The sequence below is a fragment of the Protomyctophum parallelum genome (assembly GCF_964188405.1).
Source record: "Protomyctophum parallelum genome assembly, chromosome: 1".
Taxonomy (NCBI): Eukaryota; Metazoa; Chordata; class Actinopteri; order Myctophiformes; family Myctophidae; genus Protomyctophum; species Protomyctophum parallelum.
In genome coordinates, this window is record NC_139697.1 from 79,305,757 (window position 1) to 79,330,022 (window position 24,266).

The 24,266-nt window shown below is 42.7% G+C and overlaps 2 protein-coding genes across 2 annotated transcripts in view; both read right to left on the reverse strand.

Moving 5' to 3' along the window:
• dlg2 (discs, large homolog 2) overlaps positions 1–24,266 on the reverse strand; it is a 173,044-nt gene that overhangs the window by 88,291 nt on the left and 60,487 nt on the right. The window contains exons 2-3 of the mRNA XM_083778062.1: positions 22,555–22,638; positions 21,389–21,553 (exon numbers count right to left, since the gene is read on the reverse strand). Coding sequence (XP_083634188.1) covers positions 21,389–21,553; positions 22,555–22,638 — 249 coding nt within the window. The remainder of the gene's footprint in view (positions 1–21,388; positions 21,554–22,554; positions 22,639–24,266) is intronic.
• LOC310869781 (RPA-related protein RADX-like) overlaps positions 22,978–24,266 on the reverse strand; it is a gene marked incomplete at both ends in the record, with an annotated part of 40,862 nt that continues 39,573 nt past the window's right edge. The window contains one exon of the mRNA XM_083780688.1: positions 22,978–22,993. Within this exon, the coding sequence (XP_083636814.1) occupies positions 22,978–22,993 (16 nt within the window). The remainder of the gene's footprint in view (positions 22,994–24,266) is intronic.

A 24,266-nucleotide genomic window follows, 5' to 3' on the forward strand; every position in this document is an offset into this window, starting at 1 on the left:
GCAAACTGTTATTACATATTTCAATCAATCAATAAAAAGGCTGCACCTGTTGGGCAAGAGGAGTAGGACGAAGGCTCTATGTCCTCCCGGCGGGGGCTCCTCAGTCCACACATAGAAATGTGTGTGGGGAGGAATCTATTGGCATAACGACTAAATTAGGGAGAAAGGCAAGAACAACCAAAACAGAAACAGAAAGAAGGCGTGTAGTCCAAATGGCACCATAAGTGACTGGGACTGCCCATTCTTGCGTAGCCATTTCCTACTGATACTGTACTGTATGCCTGGTGATATTTAAATTCAGTGAACTAAAATACTTTAGGGCGGGATTGGGATTGGATTTCCAGCCTGTGGGTGTAGGTTTGTTACTGCTGGTGGTATTCCTCCAGCAAAGCAAGCCCATTAATTTAATTTAGATTTCCCCAGACGTATCAGCAGGCTGAGATCTCTGATCGGCTGGCTATGCAAGACTAGGGAATGACTGCTAGATATTTAAAGAGAGAACAGATGTAATAATTAACCTCCCTGCAGTTCAGTCAACTAGACAACATACTCGCTATCAATAATATCTATGCCTCTACTCCCACATAACAATCGAGGAGCAGAAGAATAAACGGCAACGATGTGACAAATGAACACCCACACTCACACTGTACTGTTTACAACATCAAAATAAAAATAAACAGCATCTGTCACGCCAATGGACAAAGTCCTCATCTGATTGATCACACAACTCCAAAGGAAGGATGTGCTTGCACAAGCAGTGGCAGCACTGTCAAAACTTGGCCGTGCTACAGAAGGCGGGTGACTTAGGAGTTAGGAGACAGCGTGGAGGAGAATTGGTACTCGGGGACAGGATGACTGAGATAAGAGGATCTGCTGTCACTCTAATGAGACAGATAGAGGGTGCTTGTGAGAACCCCCACATCGCTTGCTCGCGCACGCACGCACGCGCACACGCACACGCACACACACACACACACACACACACACACACACACACACACACACACACACACAGACACAGACACAGACACAGACACAGACACAGACACACACACACACACACACACACACACACACACACACACACACACACACACACACACACACACACACACACACACACACACACACACACACACACACACACACACACACACACACCAGGGTCAAAATACATCCCCCTTCTCCCCTATTTGTCCTTTTCAAATTAGCCAGAAAGGATGCTATTTAGCAAGGTCATCTCATTTCCATGTTTAAAAATGCAATCTGTCCCAATAGGTCCCAAGGTCAGATCTATCCGGCTTCCATATCTGTTATACAAACACGAGCAGCTAACTATAAATCAACAGGTGATTGCACAAGCGCTAACTTCGATGAGGGTTTTAATATGCAAAAAACGTGAAGTTGTGTGTGTGTGGGGGGGTCTTTTTAATTTCCCTTCTGGGATTAATAAAGTAAACTATCCATCTATCCATCTATCCATCCATCCATCAATCTATCTGTCTGTCTCCCTACTGCACCTACCTATTTCAGACACACGCTCACAAAACAGATACAAAAATATATGCATTAGCCAAATTCAATTAGCAACCATGCCCTGTGATTCACGTACCTTCTCCTTCAGCATTTTGGCTTTCCTGCTGTTCTGCACAAGTCGTCTCCCTAGCTTCTTGGCGTACCAAATAGAAGCAAACATAGTGACAGCCAGGTGAAGCAATGCAGAGGATTCACCCGAGCGACTTTAGCTGCAGCCCATCTGGACCGGCTGCTCCCTATCGGTGCGCACCACACACAGACCAGAGTGAAGAGAGAGCGAGGGAAAGGGGAGAGGAGGAGGAGGAGGAGGGAGACACAGCGGAGGAGTGAGACCTGCAGGAGGAGAGTGTCTGTGTAAAGTGGAGGCGGCAGAGCTCGCTCTACCACACAGTGAGGGGGAGGTGAGAGGGAGAGAGAGTGTGTGTGCGCGACACGTGTGTGCGTAGCATGAACCTCTGCCTTCCACATGGAAACACCTCACAACACGCACTAATCTCAGCTCAGCTCAGTAAAGTATTACAGCCTGAAGATCAGGCTGTAATTCTGCCCCAGCTATTAGTGTCTATATGTGCTAATATGCTTCACCTGGAACACAATCAGCATCGGTTCACCTTGAGGCTGAGCCATGCGAAGATTGTAGAGCGACGAAGATGAAGACAAAGATGTGTATAACATAAAGGTACTCACTACTCATCCTATAAGGATTGAGATGGAAGAGGGTGCCTGCGGGTGGCGTAGAGGTAAAACACCACTGCAGAGCCACGGGTTTCCAGGTGGTCTCCAGCTAAATGATGTAGAGTTCATCCTATAAGGATTGAGATGGAAGAGGGTGCCTGCGGGTGGCGTAGAGGTAAAACACCACTGCAGAGCCACGGGTTTCCAGGTGGTCCCCAGCTAAATGATGTAGAGTTCGTAGCCAAATTGATCTAGAAGTTTACAGTGTAAAACCCTAACCCGAGAAATCCCGGGTTTGGCATAGATCTGCATTACTTAATTTACAAGAAGTCTACACAATTAGAGAATGTAGAAGAATTGTTATTTTGATCGACGGTTGCCTGTTATCTTTCCTATGGTACTACATCAACACAGCATGGAATTTGTGGAAAAAACCTTATTATAAACAATAAAATAGGACATATGGGGTGCCATGGCAGACCCCCCTTGCAATGCACCCTTTGCATAGACTTATCTGTGATGTTAGGTCAAGAGGTTTTGTTTCCGTATTGTATGATTATTTATTAGAATCTAGTTATGGGACCTTGCTTGTCGATACTGTATGGAGGAATGACATACCAAATCTAGATCCAGATTGGAGCTGGGATACAGTGTGGTCTAATGTTGTCCTGTCTTATAGGAATCCTGATCATCAACAAATTCATCTAAATTTTGTTCATAGGACATACTTAACCCCCCGTAGATTGTTTGCTATGCAGATTTTAAATAATCACAACTGCACTTTTTGCACTTTTGGAATTTGGTTGCTACTAACCTTTCGACTATTCTACAAGTTAACATCACACCCTCCCCATCTCTATTCTTATTAAATGATGTATCCCAGTTGCCATTAAATAACACCCGTATTCGTGTCTTCTTTGCTGGCGTAACGGCCGCAAAGAAGATGGTTGCTTCGCACTGGAAACCGCCTCATACATTGTCATTTCGCCAATGGGCTTTGACCTTTCTAGATATCATTTATCTAGAGATGTCTACAGCAAGATTGCATGGTGCAAAAGAGGAAAACATTGAGATTTGGTCTGGTATTGCAGATTTGGTTAAGGGCATGGTTTAATCATTATCATTATTATTATTATTATCATTTTTTTTCCCATTGTACAGTAGTAGGAGTAATGACATTTTGTGGCATCTTTGGTCTCGGGGGGGAGGGGTGGGTGGGATTGTTTGTTTTTGTTTAATTTGACTAATAAATAATGGACTTTGATATGTGGACGTTGGTAAAGCCCTGCGACTTCGGTACACATGTAGCTCCTTTTCATACATAGCTTGAGAGTAGTTTTATAGTGTGGTCCTACACGCCTCGGGGAACCCGTCATCATCACGCCACCCTGTCAAATACTGCATCAGCAGTTAAGGATGTTCTTTCATTAGTGTGGCAAGCGCTCACATCACGCCTCTTAATGGTGCTTGTTAGCACTACTGCAGTATGTATAGCCGTGTTAATAATCCAAGAAAGTGGACACCTTGCAATTTTACCTCTTGGCTTCAATTCCAACCTCCCTGATCGATTGGTCTCACATCAAAGCATGCAGGCTGGACTTAAAAAGGACCGCCTTGGCCGTGTTCAGGGTGGAGGAAAGTCAGGCAGGGAGGGCAGCCTTTGTCAGTGTGTGTGTGTGTGTGTGTGTGTGTGTGTGCGGGGGTGAACGGGAGTAGGATAGATGTGCAACTTGCGCTACATCCTCCCGGTTGGGGGGTGGATGTGAAGCCTGCGAACAGTGGCAACTCAGAATTGTGTGGGCAGGATAAATTTGTATAATGACTAAAGTGGGGAAAAACTGGGTATATAATTGGCGAATGTGAGCGTGTGTTGACACTGTGAAACTAAACAACCCTGCCAACCCTCATTTAAGAGAACTAACATTATGGGTTAGTTGCAGAGCCAGGGAGAATGACAACAACACAGGACAACAACTGCAGGGAAGATTATGTGACTGTATGTGTCTTCTGCTCAACGAGGTCAAGGTTTCAGCCTCCAGGAACATAACAACCATGCCAAAGGGGTCTAATGAAGTTACCTCATAAACGCATGAAAAACTTAAGAAAAATAAATAAATTACGGCACTCCATCTTTAAGTTGATGTATTGTTTTGTCTATGTGTTGTGCCGGCGGACCCCGCTTCGAAAACGGGATGATGCATCTCAAGGGCTTATTAAAATGCCTGCTAATCACAGGCATTGTATGCTGTAATGTATGCTGTAATGTATGCTGTATTGTATTTACCAACAGTTCTAGCGCAAGCAGCCATGATCCAAAGAGCCACCAGGAAATGCATTCAGTAGCACAGCCTTGATGAGAGAGTGCTGTATGTAAATAAATCTACGTGTATCTTCTGTGACATTCTGCAAGGTAATGTCCGTTTTTATGTGTTATGTTTTTATGATAAATCACCCAAGGTTAGCCTCCCCAGGGTGCCCAGGCCCTCTGTGACTGTTGTGGAATGTGATTGGCTGTCAGGTAGAGGGCCGGAGGAGACTTTGGCCATCTGGAGCGAAGGCCCCTTGGTGTCCCCAGGGTCACAGTCAAGAGCTGTGCGGACGAGGAGCACACGTTTCTGACTGGTGCGTTTGTGTGCGAGCGAGCGAGCGTGCGTGTGTGTACTTGTACTACTACACTACTACACTTGGCCCTCGCCAAGTGTCCCCACAAGAATAGTCGAGTTTGAGAAACAGACATTGTGAGGACAATTTCCCTGGTCCTAAATATGGCAACCAAAAAAAAGATTTGGGGAGTTACAGTAGGCTTACATTAACAAAGGGGGTTAAGGCTGGAGTTAAGCCTGATGATTTATACTTAAGCGCACAGAAGTTGTGAGCTTGTGGATCTGATCGGCTATTTTCGGCTTTAGGTTTGCTGCTAAAATGGCATTCATAAAAATGGTGCTCCTTAAGAAGTTGATGTTCTCACCCTATAATACAAACTGTGTGTTCCTGTGTGCGTGTGTGTGTGTGTGTGTGGTGGAGAGGAACACTTAGTGGGGGATAAGGTTGAGCTCGTCACAACACCCTTGGCCTTGCAAAGGAGGTCAGCCATTTATATTTGCATTCTCTTGGTGAATTGCCTGGGACCTCACAATATGCTAGTGTTACCATACTGCAACAATATGCAAATGCTCTGATTCTTATATGCAGGGTGATGCTCAGCATTGAGATATACAGTATCGTGGGAACATTATCTAGGCTGGAAAGGCTTGGTATGGATATGCATTAATGGAAACGGGAAGGAGAAAATCTAAATAATGCCCACCGAAAGGTTACAGGGCTACATAATGTAGTGTAACGAATGGAGGGTTGCTTGCTTTCCCAATCTATCACAGTCACATAATTACAGTGTAGGATATTAATAATATTTATATGTAGGTAAATGCGTTCTAGTAGATGGGCTATTTTCAGCAAAGAGATTTGGTGTAGAGGGGGGAAAGAGTGTATCTAGTACAGATCAACCCCATCCAACTACTGAACTAATGTTCAGTATAGAGTTGTTTAAGTTGTTTGATTGTTTTAAGCAACTTGTATAAGGTTTCAATGTAATGTAAAGGTGCTCATCCATTTGTCTGCCGTGTTAAGTAGTCAGATGGGTTGGCCACATGCGTTTTCAGTGCATCAACACCCTCGCGGCCCATCAGTGGGCCTGGGTGCACAGGAGGAGAACCAGTGCCCTAAAGCATGAAGTAAATCATTTTTAGGTGTCTTTAGGTGTCTAGGAATGTGAAAGACAACACAAGCATAATTGTATAATATTAAGCATGTAACGATACACTCAACTCACGATACGCACCACGATGGGGTGCATACTTAGTTTAGACTAGTCATTGGTTAGACATGGGTTAAGGTTAGGGTTAGGAGGTTTCACGTTATATATATAACACAAATAATTTTCCAGACAAATGACTGAAAAATCTTTTTCTTATGATTGATGATGATGGAATATGATTAAAGCTCGCATTTCATATCACCCACACCATAATTTACTAGCCCCCCTAAAAAAAATATATATATAATTTTTGTATTAAATTGATTAATTCATGATAATCGGCAGGATTAATATGGATATACGATATATCGTTACGTGCCTATTAATATACAGGGGTGTTGATTCTTCATAGCAACTATCTGCAAAGGAGTTTGGCCCATAGTGTACCTGCAACAGGAGAATGTATCTTCTCCATGCATACATGAACACCAACAAACCTCCATCGTCCATGAGTCTCCTAAACACCTGATTGACAATCACCAAGCCCGAGTAAGATCAAGCTGCTTTATCAGTCACAGTAAGGGAAAACCTGATGCTTGAATTAGGTATACCTGTGTCAACTTGGAAAGATTTAACACTTTTTAACTCATTTAACTCCTTACCCGTGATGGGTATATAACTTGCTCTTACAGAGTATGTCTCACTAGTATGTAAGGTATTTATCAATTGGACGTCACATCTTTAAAACACAATATAGAAAGCAACCAAAACATACGGATACAATGGGCCTACTGTACACCTACTGTACTGTAAGAAATCTTTCAGTGTGAACTGACAATAAAGTACTGTCTATATCACTACAGTATATTGTACTGTGTGATATTTCTTCAGGGAGGGGAGACAAGCCAAGACATTGGAGCTGTTGGCTGTCCTGCATCCTCTGAGTACAAAAATCCAACATATCAAAAAGCCATTACCCAGCTTATGGTCAAAAATGCACATTGGAAAAATCAATCAATCGCTAACTTCCATCAAACCCTTTACCTTTCCATAATATTGCATTACCCATCCCAGTCAAAATGTAATAAATCAACTGGCAGCCATACAAACAAATAAAGACCACTGTCTACAGTCTACTCTACACTGTGCTGTTATGCATGGCCACAATCAGACATCCACACGAGAGACCTGGAGATTCCACAAATGCACACAGTCAAACTTCCAGAACTCTGTTGACCATGGCTGGAATACTACTGGCCTACTGGCCTGGGGCCATTGACTTTGACTTACTGGGCAAAGTGCAACAGCACAGTAGAAACTGAAATACACACACCCATACAGATCAATAACTAACACATGTATAATACTAATGTACAGCCATGTGTCCAGGCATGGCATCATACCTCTTTTTATGTCAAACCATCCCATCAATATGACTGACTATATTATTGTGAAATTCAAGGCCATGTATATGTCCCATTCATTTCAACTGGAACAGTTAGAAATGCTATGAGTGATGAATACTAATATTACAGTAGGATTATGCCATGGTTCTTTCCTCTGATGCATGCAGGCCACTGCTGAGATGCACTACAGTGCATGCAGTAAACATTCAGGGATAGACATTATAAATGGCCCGCTGGCCCAGAAGTACTATTTAGACTCTCCGGGCCAGCAGAATGCACCTTCCACTTGCCCACTTTCTTGGGCCAGTAAAATTAATTCCATAAAAAACCCTATCACCTAAGTTCACATCATTGTCCTGTAGTACTGGTGTTTTGTAATGATTTTGTAAAATGACCTGGTTAATTACATTACAACGTACTACAGTAGGATTATGCCATGGTTCTTTCCTCTGATGCATGCAGGCCACTGCTGGTATTTGTAACTCACACTTTATGCAAGCCACATTATGTAGTGTAATTTACGTTAATAATAAGTGTTTAACATTTTTGAAGATTTGCCCCAAATAGGGGAAACAGGGTTAATATGACTAAAAGACTGATTGATGCATGACTTATAGTACTAAAGATTCAAATTGTTATGTAATGAATGGGGGGACTGGGGCTGGTGAAGAATCATGTGCTTGCCCAGGGCCCTTGTCGGCATATTCTGCTCATGGATGGAGCTCCATCAAAAATAATGCATCCATTTTATTCCTTTACAGCTGCCCCCTTATATTACTACAGATGAATACGATCAGCAATTGGAAATCACAAATCTTCAAGTAAAATACCCCCAGCCATCCATAACTACCAAGTAAAAATCACTCTGTATCATGGTAATTAATATGTTTGTCACAATGCTGTTTGCCCTTAAGGCTACAATGTGTCGATGTAGATCAGCTAGTTGAACAATTTTAAAATGTTACAAAAGGCAAAGATGTTTATGCATAAGGGGTAAGGCACTGATGAAAAGAGGACCCTAAATACCTAAGTAAATCGGGTTACTGTATAGTGTATACTTGGTCCCCTCCTATTTTCCCTCTACACCAAATCGCTTGGCCGAATATAGCCGATCTAGCCAAATGATTCCCAGTTTCGCTGAATGCTGGCCTTTTATAACATGCCCAGAATAGGGAAGCTATGGTTCATGTGGTTAAGCAATTGCTTTCAATAGCTGCATTAAATAATGTGAGCAGGTACATTAGATGGATGTGACAGTTGATTTTAGTACAACATCCAAAAACTAGACTACTGTACCTGATTGATTTGACCACATGCTCACAGTGCATCACAGTATGTTGTGATCTATTAGATCTGCCATTTGAAAACATAACAACAAAATTGAAAATGTAACATTTAACATAAATTAGGGATGCCGGGGTTAATGTGGTTAATTCAACTAATGGTGCTGTTGGCAGCAACATTGCCATTGTTTTATTATTAAATGTTGAATAACATAATTAGTTCAAGTGGTGTTTATAGTTACAGCTGTAGAACCATTGTGTAACCATAGCTTGGTTACACAAGGCTATGCAGCACAGTTGGTTTTGGCTGAGATTCAGTCGTCACTGTTTCCCTTTAAAAACAGAGAAGTACTGATCTTTAGTGAAAATCTCCTACAATATTACAGTTCAATATGCTGGACGTCTCTTTTTTCATTCTTTCAGAGATGGATCTTCCATCAGGAGGAGAGTGGAGAAAAGAAACCTAGCAAGAATGGCAAAACCACTCTACATTGAGCTCTCGCTGAGAGACACGAATAGCAAATCAATTTCCAAATCTCTCACATGGACAGCTAGATGGTCAGTGGGCTTATTTTGAGCAGGTCATTTTTTTTCAATCTAGTGATGGTTGTGATGACGATGACCTATTGTGAACAGACCATCAGTAGAGGAGGTTAGTCAAACTCTATACATGTTTCCGCTTTCTTGTTCCTTGCTTACCCTTGAACAGACCCTTAAGATACTTTTATAGAACATGCATCCACAGTACAGCATGACACAGTACAGCATGTGTGGCCCCCACACAGAGAGGTGCACTACAGTGCAGCATGACACAGTACAGCATGTGTGGCCCCCACACAGAGAGGTGCACTACAGTGCAGCATGACACAGTACAGCATGTGTGGCCCCCACACAGAGAGGTGCACTACAGTGCATACAGTAAACATCCCACACAGAGAGGTGCACTACAGTGCATACAGTAAACATCCCACACAGAGAGGTGCACTACAGTGCATACAGTAAACATCCCACACAGAGAGGTGCACTACAGTGCATACAGTAAACATCCCACACAGAGAGGTGCACTACAGTGACATGACACAGTACAGCATGTGTGGCCCCCACACAGAGAGGTGCACTACAGTGCATACAGTAAACATGTGTGCCCCCACACAGAGAGGTGCACTACAGTGCATACAGTAAACATGTGTGGCCCCCACACAGAGAGGTGCACTACAGTGCATACAGTAAACATGTGTGCCCCCACACAGAGAGGTGCACTACAGTGTGTCATGTGTGGCCCCCACACAGAGAGGTGCACTACAGTGTGTCATGTGTGGCCCCCACACAGAGAGGTGCACTACAGTGCATACAGTAAACATGTGTGCCCCCACACAGAGAGGTGCACTACAGTGACACAGTACAGCATGTGTGCCCCCACACAGAGAGGTGCACTACAGTGTGTCATGTGTGGCCCCCACACAGAGAGGTGCACTACAGTGTGTCATGTGTGGCCCCCACACAGAGAGGTGCACTACAGTGACACAGTACAGCATGTGTGCCCCCACACAGAGAGGTGCACTACAGTGACACAGTACAGCATGTGTGCCCCCACACAGAGAGGTGCACTACAGTGCATACAGTAAACATCCCACACAGAGAGGTGCACTACAGTGCATACAGTAAACATGTGTGGCCCCCACACAGAGAGGTGCACTACAGTGCATACAGTAAACATGTGTGCCCCCACACAGAGAGGTGCACTACAGTGCATACAGTAAACATGTGTGGCCCCCACACAGAGAGGTGCACTACAGTGCATACAGTAAACATGTGTGCCCCCACACAGAGAGGTGCACTACAGTGTGTCATGTGTGGCCCCCACACAGAGAGGTGCACTACAGTGTGTCATGTGTGGCCCCCACACAGAGAGGTGCACTACAGTGTGTCATGTGTGGCCCCCACACAGAGAGGTGCACTACAGTGACACAGTACAGCATGTGTGCCCCCACACAGAGAGGTGCACTACAGTGTGTCATGTGTGGCCCCCACACAGAGAGGTGCACTACAGTGACACAGTACAGCATGTGTGCCCCCACACAGAGAGGTGCACTACAGTGACACAGTACAGCATGTGTGCCCCCACACAGAGAGGTGCACTACAGTGTGTCATGTGTGGCCCCCACACAGAGAGGTGCACTACAGTGCATACAGTAAACATTCAGGGATAGACATTATAAATGGCCCGCTGGCCCAGAAGTACTATTTCTTAGACCATCCGGGCCAGCAGAATGCACCTTCCACTTGCCAACATACTTGGGCCATGAAAATTAATTCCATAAAAAACAAAAAGCCCTAACCCTAACACATACAGTAAGTTCACATTATTTTCCTGTGGTACTGGTGTTTTGTAATGATTTTGTAAAATGATCTAGTTAATTACATTAGGCTACAGCTACAACATACAGTATAGCGTTCTGTGAGCCCATCATTATGAGGGTCAATTCTTGACTATACATTTTTGATTCAAAAGTGATGTTCCTGGGGCGCCCGCTGGCCAAGTGGTCCTGCAGGTGCATGTATACATACAGTATAGGCTTTGGCCTGACAGCGTGTCGGGTGTTCGAGTCCCGTTCATGACGACCTTTGCTGCATGTCTCTCCCCTTCTCTCTCTCCCTCTTTCCTGTCCATCTTCACTTGATACTAACAATAAAGGCAGAAAAGCCAAAAAACGAATCTAAAAAAAAAAAAAATCCTGGGCGAGTAGGGTCAGTGTTTTTGAAAGGTCACTGGCCCAGAGGACAAGTGACAAATGCCCCTTAGTGTCTACCCCTGACATTACAAAAATGCTGCCTAACAAAGTTCTGACATTTGCAACAAACCAAGCTGAACATGGGTTGATAATTCAGTGAGTTACATATGGGCCCCAGCCCATATGGCGGTTGAGTTGACAAATCGCTCCAATGAACCGCAGCAGTCGATCTGTCTCTACAGTATACAGTATACATGAGGTGATATTGTCATGTGACAAAGTACAAATTAGCCCACGGCCAAATGGACAGATGTCGAGAACCAAAGAACCCCAGAGCAATTATGTTCACTTCTGCCACATCCTTACAATCCTTAAGATTCATCATGGATGGATAGCCTATACTGTACCAAACACATGACTTAACAGTGTTAGATCATGTGTACCAAACACATGATATCTACTGTAATAATGCTAATGCTGCATATTTTCTCCTATAGTTTCCCTCTCCCTCCACAGTCTATGCATCCAAGCAGAAAATACCTTTGACATTGCTAGCAGATGCTTTCTGGTTAATCTTCTTGCATTGGGATACACAACAATGCATAATCACAGTTTATTAGCCTGATTAATGTAATCATTGATAAAAGTGCAACCTTATGGGGCTATGGATCATGATGTCCGTAGCACATGCACGCAGCATTTATTGACACGCTGTGTGTTCGAACCGGTCAACTAGTGCTGTTCTCGAAAGTCCAATAGCATAGCAGAAACAACGTTGCCATGGAGAAGAGAAAAGAAAAACAGTTTGAATTTTATTTCACCATTGAATCTAGTATAATATACTGTAGTGTACACAACTTTCAGGGCCTCATTTTAGATGAAAAAATGTATTGGAGATGTCAGTGGCAAGATTTACAATGTAATCAGTAGTCAGGGGGAAAAAGTGAATTGTTCGTTTGCATCTTTTTTCTGAGGATAATGCATTGTCAAGAAATGTCTTAGACAGATGGGCCCATTGATAGCAGTTCTATCAATCACATTGGGAGTTATTTCACAACTGAAGGATCTAGAGTGGTGTGTTTATTTGTGTCGGTAGCTCAGGTTATGGGTTCGATCCTGGGCAACTCCAACTCAGGATATAGCACGACTGGGGCAAGTTGTGCAGTAAGTACTGGGAGCTGATGTTAGCTATTAGCTAGTTGTGGTGCTCCACCTCAGCAATACACCTCCCAGAGTCTAGTTAGTACATTGTAATTGGGACAGACTCCCGCGTCCCTCCGTTAACGGTTGATACTGACAATAAGTCTCTCCCGACCTACTTCCTTATGGGAAGAATGCAGACAAAGTGAGTGAATATATAAAAATGTTAAACATTTTGTTTATCTATATTTTGTTCATATAGGACTAGGAGCTAGCCAAACGTATTTTAAAATGAACATGTTTCAACAATTCTGGTGTGAACAGACCGGCTTCTGTTCTGGCGAGAATTTCACTTCACAGCAATTCACAGTGCTTCCGTATTCAGTGTGAATACGCTGTTACACCCACTCCCCCACACACACACACTACTGTACATTCAGCAAGCACAGGGCATCTGTCCCTACAATAACCTGGTTATCACTCCAGAAGACCAGGGGTACAGTAGCGCAGTCAGTAGCGCTGTTTGCATGTTCTCCGGCCCTATAGGTACCCTCACAAAAAACATGCAGTAGGCTAATCCTGGTCAGTATACTGCTTCCCCCTGGTCAGCAGGGGCACCTCATGATGGAGGGGAAAGGAACTGTTTGGAATAACATGTTTCTTCCATGCGCTACAGTACGTCCTACTGGGGAAACTCCCCCCTGTCAGGTGATATTAAGCAGCCTGGACTTCTCACTCCTCATGCATTGAAGGAAGCATGAGCTCAGTTCGGGGCTCTCCCCAGGTTGGCAGAGGGAGAGTAGCGCCCAGAATGTTAAGGAAAGGAAAGGAAAGGAAAGGAAAGGAAAGGAAAGGAAAGGAAAGGAAAGGAAAGGAAAAACACTGCAGATGACCTATATAGTCTCTTCGCCCCCCTGGCTCCCAAGCTGCAAAATGATATGGACAGTGTGGCTATCAAAAGTGTACTGTGACTACTTTCACACAGTGGAATGATCAACCGCACTGACGCAAGCTACTGTATGACTCTCATCAGAAAATGACTCTCATCCCTTCCCTGCTGATGAGGCGCGATTGCCAGCAGTGCCTTTATCTGAGTATCTGCCGGGAAAAAAGCCAATCACAAGGCTTCCACGGGCAATCAAGGCATCCCATTGTGTGGATGACGAGTCGGAAGAGGAATCATCACACCAAGGAGGGGATCAGGTCAGCCCAATGATCTTCTCCCCTGGGATAACAGGCGCCCCAAAAAGGAATCATCACACCAAGGAGGGGATCAGGTCAGCCCAATGATCTTCTCCCCTGGGATAACAGGCGCCCCAAAAAGCCAATAATAGCCCACGTCGATCCGACCAGAGCTCCTCAACCGACGATATCTGGGCAACTGACATTAATTAAAATAATTAAAAATATATTAGTAATTGTAGTAATTGCTGCTCCGAAAGAAAGAAATAATAATAATCATGCATTTTTACAATCTTATATTACTACTATATTATTATTAAGGAAACAGGCTTGGGATCAATGAGAAACACGGTTGGAATCGATAACATTTTCTCACACAGTCAGGCTCTTCTGTGTTGCTTGTTTTGGCCGTCGAGGGAGGGGCTCGATCCCTCTCTCAGGTCATAGAGGAACCATCATTCATACCTCCCACCATGCCTTTACAATTACAGTTGCTGTATTAAAGCAATTTCTCATTTAAGTCCCTATAGGCTGAGTGAAGTAAATTGGCTAAGCACCATTTTTTAAGTCTTGGGCCAGTTTACGTCTTTTATATAATAGAAGAGAACTGCCGTCCCTCTCTGCCAACACTCCTCTGTCCCTCCTTCTCCCTTATCCACACTTCTGCTATGTGGGGGGGGGGGGGGGGGTGAGGGGGAAAAAGTGATCCAATTAAAGAGCCAAAAAAGTTTATTATTCTAGAGGGTATAAGTGGTTAGGGATACTACTGACTCATGTCGTCTACTGTGCCGTGGGGAGACATCCCCGCTAGAAAATGACATTAAGAACAGACTCTGGTCGGCTATACTGCACCACTATAGAGCTACCCCAGCAGGATATTACATCCAGAGACAGGTCAATAGTTATTCAATCACACATAGGTGTGAGAATGGTTCAACATTGTGTTGAGTGCTGAAAGAGTGTGACACGCACGCACACACACACACACACGCACGCACCAAAACCACTAACCATGCAAATATAACCAATCGTTCTGCCACACACTAACACATAGGATAGAGAAATCAGGGGAAAAACATACACCTGGGAATGTAAACCCAGCCCACACCAATAACTCTAACTTTGAAATTCTTGATTGTTGTCTCCACCAGCCGAAGGCATGGGGAGAGTATGTTTTGCACTCCGTCCGTCCGTCCGTGTGTCCGTGTGTCCGTGTGTCCGTCCGTCCGTCCGTCCGTCCGTGACCAGCTAATCTCAGCCACCGTTAACCCGGTCGATGCCAAATTTTGCACACACACTCCCTGGATGCCAACCATGAACCTCTGCCCCAAACTTTCCAGAACGGCCTGTTATAGCGCCACCAGGAGGCCGCTTTGTGCAAAACAAGTTTTTTCACAGTACACCTACAGATTTTGTCCAAACATCACGCAAATTAGTACACAGTCTCTCTAGAGCCATTCAACGAAACGGGTCTTTCAGATTTCTCAGACTCCATCCTGATTGGTTAAGATTGGCTTCCAAAGTTCACAGGAGTGCTCAGTTTCAAACAAAATGCTGCAAATCATGAACACATCGCGTGATTTCCCTGAAATTGTGCACGCACATTCCCACTAGGCCGAGGACGAAATGCCACATGAACAATTTCAACTCAGCCTCAAGGTGGCGCTATAACTGGCCCAAAAGTGTTTTTACCTCTAACTGCACGGATCTGTGGATAACCTGGTGGAGACCTGTGCCCAGAAGGGCACTTTTTCTAGTTACTCAATCATTTTATCACATTGAGTGATGCTTGGTGCTTGGGTACCGGGTGATTTCAGGCTATTCCACTATGACTCGTGTCTAGTTTTGCTTCCATCTTGGATGGTAAAGTATTAGCGTTAATGCTACAGAGTTCAAATAAGGCCAATCCTTGCTCTAGAAAACGCCAATGTTCCCATCGCGCTCACCGGATAATCATAAACATTGCAGATCTGGTCAACACCATGGACAGCATTAGTTTTGGCATTAGTTTCAGAAAGGCGCGGCCTAAAACAGAAGCTAATGGCTATTTGAGAAACACAAGCAGTGCGGGCGGGGCCCTGGCAACCGTGCATAGCAACCAGAGCGGTTCCAAAAATGAAACACAGTGAGGCAAAGTTATAGCGATATCAAATGGGGCGGTGGCTCAGTGGTAGAGTGGCTGGATGGTAACTGCAAGGTTGCCAGTTCGAACCCGGGCTCCCCCAGAGTTACTGTCCAAGTGTCCTTGAGAAAGACACTGAACACTGATTGCTCCTGATGTGCTGGTTGGTGCCTTGCATGGTTTCTGCAGCCATCAGTGTATGAATGTGTGTGTGAATGGGTGAATGTAATGCACAATCTATGTAAAGCGCCTTGGATAAAGGCGCTATATAAATTTACCATTTACCATTTAAGAAGAGCCTGCTCGTCATCTGTACCCACCCAGCGTCACTACTTTATAGGACAGGTATACTGTACTCGTCGTACGGATCCAACGTGTCCAACGTGCAATTTTCAGCCATGGTCAACTGTAAACCTCCTTGGGAAATGAAGATGACTAGCAAACTAGAATTCTTACCATCATTTAAAGAGCATATTATACAAGTAAGACGCGCAAACGAGGGAAGCGAACGCAGCTCGTAAATGGCAATAACAATTAGAATAAATTACATACTTTTTTAAGGTTTTCTTTTTAAACTTCCCTTTTTTGTGTTTTTTTTAAGATTTTATTTTGAAGTTAAGTTTTTTGAAGTTAAGTGTTTTTAAAGTTTTTTTGAAGTTAAGTTTTTTCTTTTTAAGTTTTTTTTAAGTTAAGTTTTTTTTAAGTTAAGTTGTGTGTGTGTGTGTGTGTGTGTGTGTGAGTGCGTGTGTGTGTTTTGTGTGATACAGCTGTGCCCTCTGGTGGCGGGCGGGTGGTGTAACAGCGGGACACACACAGACATTCAGCCCTTGCTGTCATAGTTAGTGCTCACTGTGTTCGCAATCACTGCATTCGCAATAATTTCACTCATGCCATTATCCTTCTACCTATAATATACAAAAAGCTGCCCTAGAGTCTGTACCCATACACAGTGATCTGTACATCAACATGTTCCATGTCCAGATGGGATATGTGGTCGGCTGCTGCATTCATGCAGTCAGGAAGTAGCAGAGGGTTAGTGCAACAAGGTCACTGGACTCAAACACTGTTCCGTCCATCTGGAAAGACTATTATAATGTTCCCAAAAAGGCCTGTTGCAAGGAAAATACTGGCCAGTCGCTTTGACTTCAGTAGTGTTTTGAGAAAATCATTATCAATCTATTGAAGGCAGCGGTTGGTTGTTCATTAGATACTTGACAGTTTGCTTGTAGGTGCAACAGAGGTATAGAGAATACAGTTATTGTCTTTACTTTAAAAACACAGCTTATCTGACAAGTGAGAATAGGCCCCGCCCCAGTGGCCACAAGAAACAGTAGTAACAGTAGTAATCATCAAATTTGCATACGAACAGATAGACAGACAGGCGTGCGGATGAACGGACGGACGGAAAGACAGTAATTACTATAGTAAAGCAGTAACACCAGCAAACATAAAACAGGATTCCTTGCTAGTATAGGATGAATGTAAAACTACAGTGCACTGGGATATGCCAACGTTCCAACCACATGACCTACGGCCATTGACATTTTCAACGTAGTCGCACATGATTGATAAGAAAGGCACCATATCACAGTAGCGGATAACACCACAGCAAGCACACATTTGTATTTCTTGGCAAGCAGATGAATCACAGAGAGACATGGGAGCGTGTCATACAGATAGTCGTGAACCTCAAACAATTCAAGAATGATTGTTTCATCATCAGGCAATAAACTGCACAAGTACACAGTATGCAACATCAAAACCAAGTCCATGCATCACCATGGAAACACAAAACTTGCCATATAGTTTGCTGTGGTCACACCCGGATACGCAAGATCAAAACGGGTTACCAGTGCAGGCTGCAAGTAAGAAATGAAAGACAACATCACCTCACCTCACTATATTTAGTAAGAGAGGAAAGAGAGAGAGAGAGAGAGAGAGAGAGAGAACCTAATAGGGAAAAACAGTTGGTTACCCATACATCGAGGTGGGATGACAAGGAGGAACAGCAGCCCATTGTGACTGCCTGGATAATAATGGGACTGAGCCTCAAAGAGCACTCATGGAAAGACATTCCTTCTAATAAGACATGTAAAACATGGCATTAATGAAATGGCCAGTGTCACACACTGCCCAGCCCTATACCTTCAACTGCCTTGGACGTTTTCAGTGTTAACATTGTGTCAGTAAGCCAACAGCAACACTGTTCTATTGCTAAGTGGCGAGCGTGATGAGATACAAACAAAGCTCATCTTTCTCTACTGTGCAAAAACACTATAACAACACATCTTTATATCTGTTGAATACAATTATTTATTTATTTGGAATATAAATTAGAAGGGCTTTACTGTATGACTTTACTGTTATGGGTAAAACAGGGTTCATCAACATGCTGGCTTGTTTCCTCATATTTTCCTCATAATTATTTCCTCAAAATATCTTTTTGACATGAAAATTAATGGTCAATAATAATAATAATTACCATGAATACAAATATACTAGTCCAGTAGACACGACGGTGAACACAGGCTATGTTTTTGAAGATGGAGAGTGGCTAGTCCTCATCCCTTTGTAGGCTACTTTACCACTATTTTATTTTATTAAGTGGAAATCTGAGAGGAAAGGGTAGATGGAGCAATTTGTAACCCCATTATTATTTCCATGGCCATCTCTGTACTTTCATTTAATTCACAGATTGCTTTGAACTTTTCAAAGCATTAAAGACACCCAGAGACAGTGAAAGGGGCGGCAGTGGCTCCAGTTCAAACCCGGGCTCCCCCAGAGTTAATGTTGAAGTGTCCTTGAGCAAGACTCTGAACCCCTAATTGCTCCCGATGTGCAGGTTGGTGCCTTGCATGGTTTCCTCTGGCATTGGTTTGTGAATGTGTGTGTGAATGTAATGCACAATCTCTGTAAAGCGCCTTGGATAAAGGTGGAATATAAATGCACCATTTACCATCAATCACCGGCCATTATAAAATCTAAGCTTTTTAAAATACTGAAGGCAGGGCTCAGACAGATTTTCAAGGCCCAGTCATTAGGCATGTATGGACATGGACAATGGGGCGAGTACCACATGTGCCCGACAGCGAGTTCTGGGTTCGATTCCAGAGCCCGGGGGCCGTTTGCTGCATCTCTTTCCTGTCTCCCTCTAGTCTACACTGTGGACTCTGTGTACCAGTAAAGGCAGAAAAGCCTCTAGAATATATTTTAAAAATAAATAAATAAAAATGTCTTAGAAGATTAAGATGCCTTTGAGGGAATTGTAGCCTGGGGGGAGGAAGCCACACTTGTGGCTCTGTCAGTCAATACATCTACCAGATAACCGTAACATCCAGGCTTTGATTACTGGGTCGGTAACTTTTGCCGACTGTCCTTTCTGCCATCTCTTTCCTGTCACTCTTCACTATTGTGACAGGGAATGTGGGACAGCAAAAAAAATTCATAAAAAGAAGGATGAATCATGATGACACAAAATGAAAGCTCCAAAATGTCTTCATGACACTTGCTTTTGAGAGATGTGATGGACAGCAAAAGGACATTATTGATGGTGGTCAATGAACAATTCGGAGTCCTCTTCGCATCTCTCTCTTGCCTCTATTCCAGCAATGTAAGTATTTAAAATACAACTAGTAGTTAGCATTTCAGATATTGGAAGCCCTCACATGATTTCATTTCAGTAGCTTGTTACAGTCATTTATTACCATTACTCATTCATTCAATCTCTTTATACAGTATGTATGATCATTTTGTAGTTTCAGAGATATGAATCTGCATTATGCTACAATCCTTACTTCCTTCTCAGAATTGCTATGATTAACCACATTTTTAATTCTTCCACTTTTTCCAAGAAACGGAGACAATACTACATGACTTGCACTCAAATTCGACTTTATAACAGTTAAATCCAACTAAAGGATTACAACACATTTGATCAAGAGAAAACCTCTCTCTGAAAATGTATTAAACTACAATGCTATGCACCAAAGGTTGGAGTGTATTTAAGTCACTGCAGAATGTTTTTAATATGTTATCTTTTCTAAATCCCCAAATTATGGTTTAATTTTAAAGTTCTGTCCCTTTGGTGATTAATGTAGCTTTAATAACACGTCAAACTTATTTAACACCACAAATTGACTTTTAACCTCAAACAATAATAAACTGTGTATGCTATAGAAAAGAAAAAAGCCCTTCATAAGATAGTGATTTAAACTTTGCCCTTTTTATCTCCAACACTGCCCTCTAGGGGATCTAACTAATTCTTTCACCAGAACAGTCATTATGATCTCTGATATTAAAAATGTCCAAACAAGACACGCCCCCACCTCCTAAAATAACAGATCTGCTATTTTTGAATAACCAAAGTATAAAATATGGACCCCGCTTTGAGAACCAGTGCAGTAATACACCGCAATGCAGGAATACTAAGAGTTATTTTCCTGTATGACCCGACTGCTCAATGCATGACAATGGGTGAATGGAATGACCTATGACACATACCTGATTGTTTTGTTGTGAATCTGAAATTATCCTTCATTAAATGATTTTATATTTATGATTGTGGCAGACACACCGTGGCGCAACAGTTGAAGACAATGAAGGGGGGATTATGAACAACTTTTCCAGATCAGTTCAACACGTAAAAGGGAACGAAGCAAAAAGAAAAGACAACTTTGTAGTGAGAACAATAAGAGTTGCATCTGTTCTCCATCGCTGCTCCAGATTTAGCTTGGATGTGCAATTATGTTACGGCACTGCTGTATTTGTAATAAGAGTTTTATACCACCTTACTGGTTGTGGTCATTCTTTGTGAGTCTCAATTAAAGTGTTGATTACATACTAAATTATGTATATTCATTGATCTTCTTAATTGTTAGCTTAAAAATTATGAATGCATTATGGGTTGCTTTGTACACTGCTATCTCAGATTTTGATTTAATTGATAATTTGATATGAGAAGAAAAAGAGAATAAAGCTCATATAACTATGGCTACCACATGACGTCACTGCTTAAAGCAAACATTGAAAGTCCATAGACTTGGCTGCCACATGACGTCAAGAGTGGGGCCCTGTTGTCTGGGGGGGCATACTTAATAACATTGTCTGCTATTGACATGTATATATAATATATATATACATATATATATAATATGTGTGTGTGTGTGTGTGTGTGTGCGCGCGTGTGTGTTTATATGTGTGTTTTAATCTGTTGTCTGCGACTGACATATACAGTATAAGTATATACGGTTTATATCGCTTTATATGGATCTGAAATGGCACCGCTAAAGTAAAAAAATACTTTTTGCCCTGAGCCGGTTGCTAGGCAATGTCTTGCCTTCCCCTGCACGCACAGCATGCGCACGGCCGCACGCATGTGTAACTACCGTTATATTTAGGATCTTTACTCGAAAACTACGCCACTGTCCGTTGTGCTGATCAGACATCTGAAGTTTGGATCTGATTTCAGATTTTTCATCGCATTGCAATCGAAATATAAACGTTTCTCGAGAATGATAGCTAGCCACGCCTCATCACGGGCCGCTTCTGAAGCTCACCTTGAGAGGGGAGATGTGGGAGTGAGAGACGTAGCCGTGCACATTCTCAATCTCCGACAGGTTCTTCTCGGACACGTGCACCAGTTCTGGGGCGCGCACCTCGTTGGTGAGCCGCAGGAATCCCTGGTCGAGCTGCGGGGAGTCCTCCTCCTGGTAGTGATACTGCTGGAGAGGCGGGGAAGGAGCGAGGGGGATGGAGGAAAGGTGGAGAAAAGACAGAATACTTCAGAGGAAAAACGCAACACAGACCAACGAACACTTACGCCTTATACTTGGTCGCGCACCGGTGTCTCACAACACAAAACAGCTGATCTGCAAGCTTTCGGTGTGACATACGATGTGCAAGCAAGTATAAATGAGGCTTTACTGTTTTCATTTCAAAAAATTATAGAACGTTATATAAAGTAGTCATCAGTCAATCAGAAATGACAACAATTATGGTTGAGTTAGCAATATTGAATATTTATTTATACATTTCAATGTTTAATGTATTGATTTTTAATATCATATTGTTAGTATCATACTTCGTTAAGATTAAATTAGTCTACTTCTTTAGAATTTCACTTTAAAAAAATATTAATATTGAAGTAAGACCCGTTTTACAACACAAAGTTGTAAGTGACGTCCACCACCATTTTACAGCTTATACTGTGATCAATAATTAATTACCCATTGCTATAGCAACACAAACACAAAAGGACACAAAACAGTGTGCATAAGATCTGTGTTAACATGAATAATGTCATCAACACATGACGTGCTTGAAAAGAGGTATTCAGACAGGGATGACATCAGTTTTAACACAGTAGTGGACACAAGCTAATATCCTGAAGTGCTGGGGTGATGTCATAGGGATGACATCAGCCCCTCAGCCCCAATGAAAACCAGCAGAGAAGTGGACAGGAGATATTTCAAATTAATAGATTATTACATTAAATTGCGTCAGCATTGTTAACAGGAGTACACTAGTAAAAAATGATGAATTAACCAACATCAGAAAGGAGGAGAAATACATATATCATGCCAGACACACAGAGATGGTAGGTAAGTAGTATGGTCTGAGACGGCATAATGAGAGAAACAAAAGAACAAACAACTCTAAGACAAATATTGCGATTATGGTTATGACAGCCAGGATGCCAGGACCTCTCTCCACCCTCTCTCACCCAGGGAGCGTTCATCAAGGCGGGGTTCATGCAGGGCTGGGGCTGGCCATTGTGTGGGGACCCCTGCACTGCCGGTGGCCTGTTCTGGAGAGAGGAGTAGCACCATATGTGACCACCAGAGGGACACCAAGAGCAAAACAAGTAATAATAAGTAATAATAATAATAAGAACACTTAAGACACTTGGTGCTGTACAGACTGATGTTAGTCACGTCTGCCATTATTCCCTGAACGATGCTATGCAGTAAGATCTATTCATATGTAGGCATGTGTGCCAATTTGGAAGTTATGTCACATACTACAAGATCATAGACATCCAAACAACATTTACAGCATTCGAGTAGGGAGGAAAGAAGCTCAACACTGTGTGTGTGTGTGTTTCACATAAAGGCAGAAGTCAGTGCAACATAGATGACAGATAGAGTTAAGGGGATTTCAAACTTGAACGCACCGCACCGCACCGCACCACACCACACCACACCACACACACACACACACACACACACACACACACACACACACACACACACCCTAAGAAGAACGCATTTAATTTCTTCACCCTGAAAATAAGGGACTGGCTTATATGAAAGATATGACATGATGGCAGTCACAGTTCTCAAAGAGTTACACACAGAGCTGATGAGAACCCTCAGCAAAGAGTGTGTATATCTGCATGAGTGAGATGCAGCTCAATTGCGACGCCCCAGTGATTACAGTTATTCTTGATAAGGCCTTGAGGCAGCATTGTAAACAGCGGCAGCCCAGCACAGCTCTGGGCTAATGATATATAAGCTACTGAAGCTGCTAAAAATAGGAATACATTCTACAATTTTGCCTGCGATGTGGTCTCATGCGTGAACTCCTATAATGCCAGTAGATGTAGGGAAGTGGCAAGATAATGTCTGCACGATCAGTTTAGTTTAGTTCAACATAAACCATCTCTAAAGAAACACTACAGGTCCAGACTTTACACTAAACGTAAATTCCAACCGAGCTGAAAGATAAACTCTCTTTTCTTTAAGAGTAACTTTACTGCCGTGAACATCAGAGAACGTTTCACTGGACTGCGTACTAATTTGGACAAAGACTGTCTAATTTATTGTGAATGTATTTTCATGTGCTCACTCTTTGTCTAGTATGCGCACTGGAGCAATACAACAATACAGGCTTTATATGTGAAAACTTGCTTGGCAACTGAGGTTCTGACTTTAACAAGCATGTTCATCTACATTTATTCTACCATTTGTTTTGGAATAAAAAAATAACTGAAGCTAAAAATGTAATTACTTTCTGACATTCATGTCAGAAAGTAATTTGCATAATTATTATTTTTGCGCCTTCTTACCAGGCAACCAGTCGACAAGCAGCTTAATGTACTAGCGCTGTACAAGAGCATGTAGAAGTTAATCACCCTGTGTTTCTACACAGGACAGAATAGTACTGAATATGAGCACAGGTTACTGCTAACTATTGAGGTGCACTGCTGTCCTATGATCTGAACCTGGTCCATTAGATTTTTTTCTTTTTTAAATAATACAATTCCGATATTATACTGGAATATTATAAAAGGAGACTATTTTATGATTTATACAATTATTATGCATGGAAGAACAAGGCCTCTGTTTGGACAACCTTGCGCAGCAGTGAATACCAGGTGATAACGTGTGTATCACATCTCCATAGTGTACATTTTGTATGCTCAATGGTGTTAAA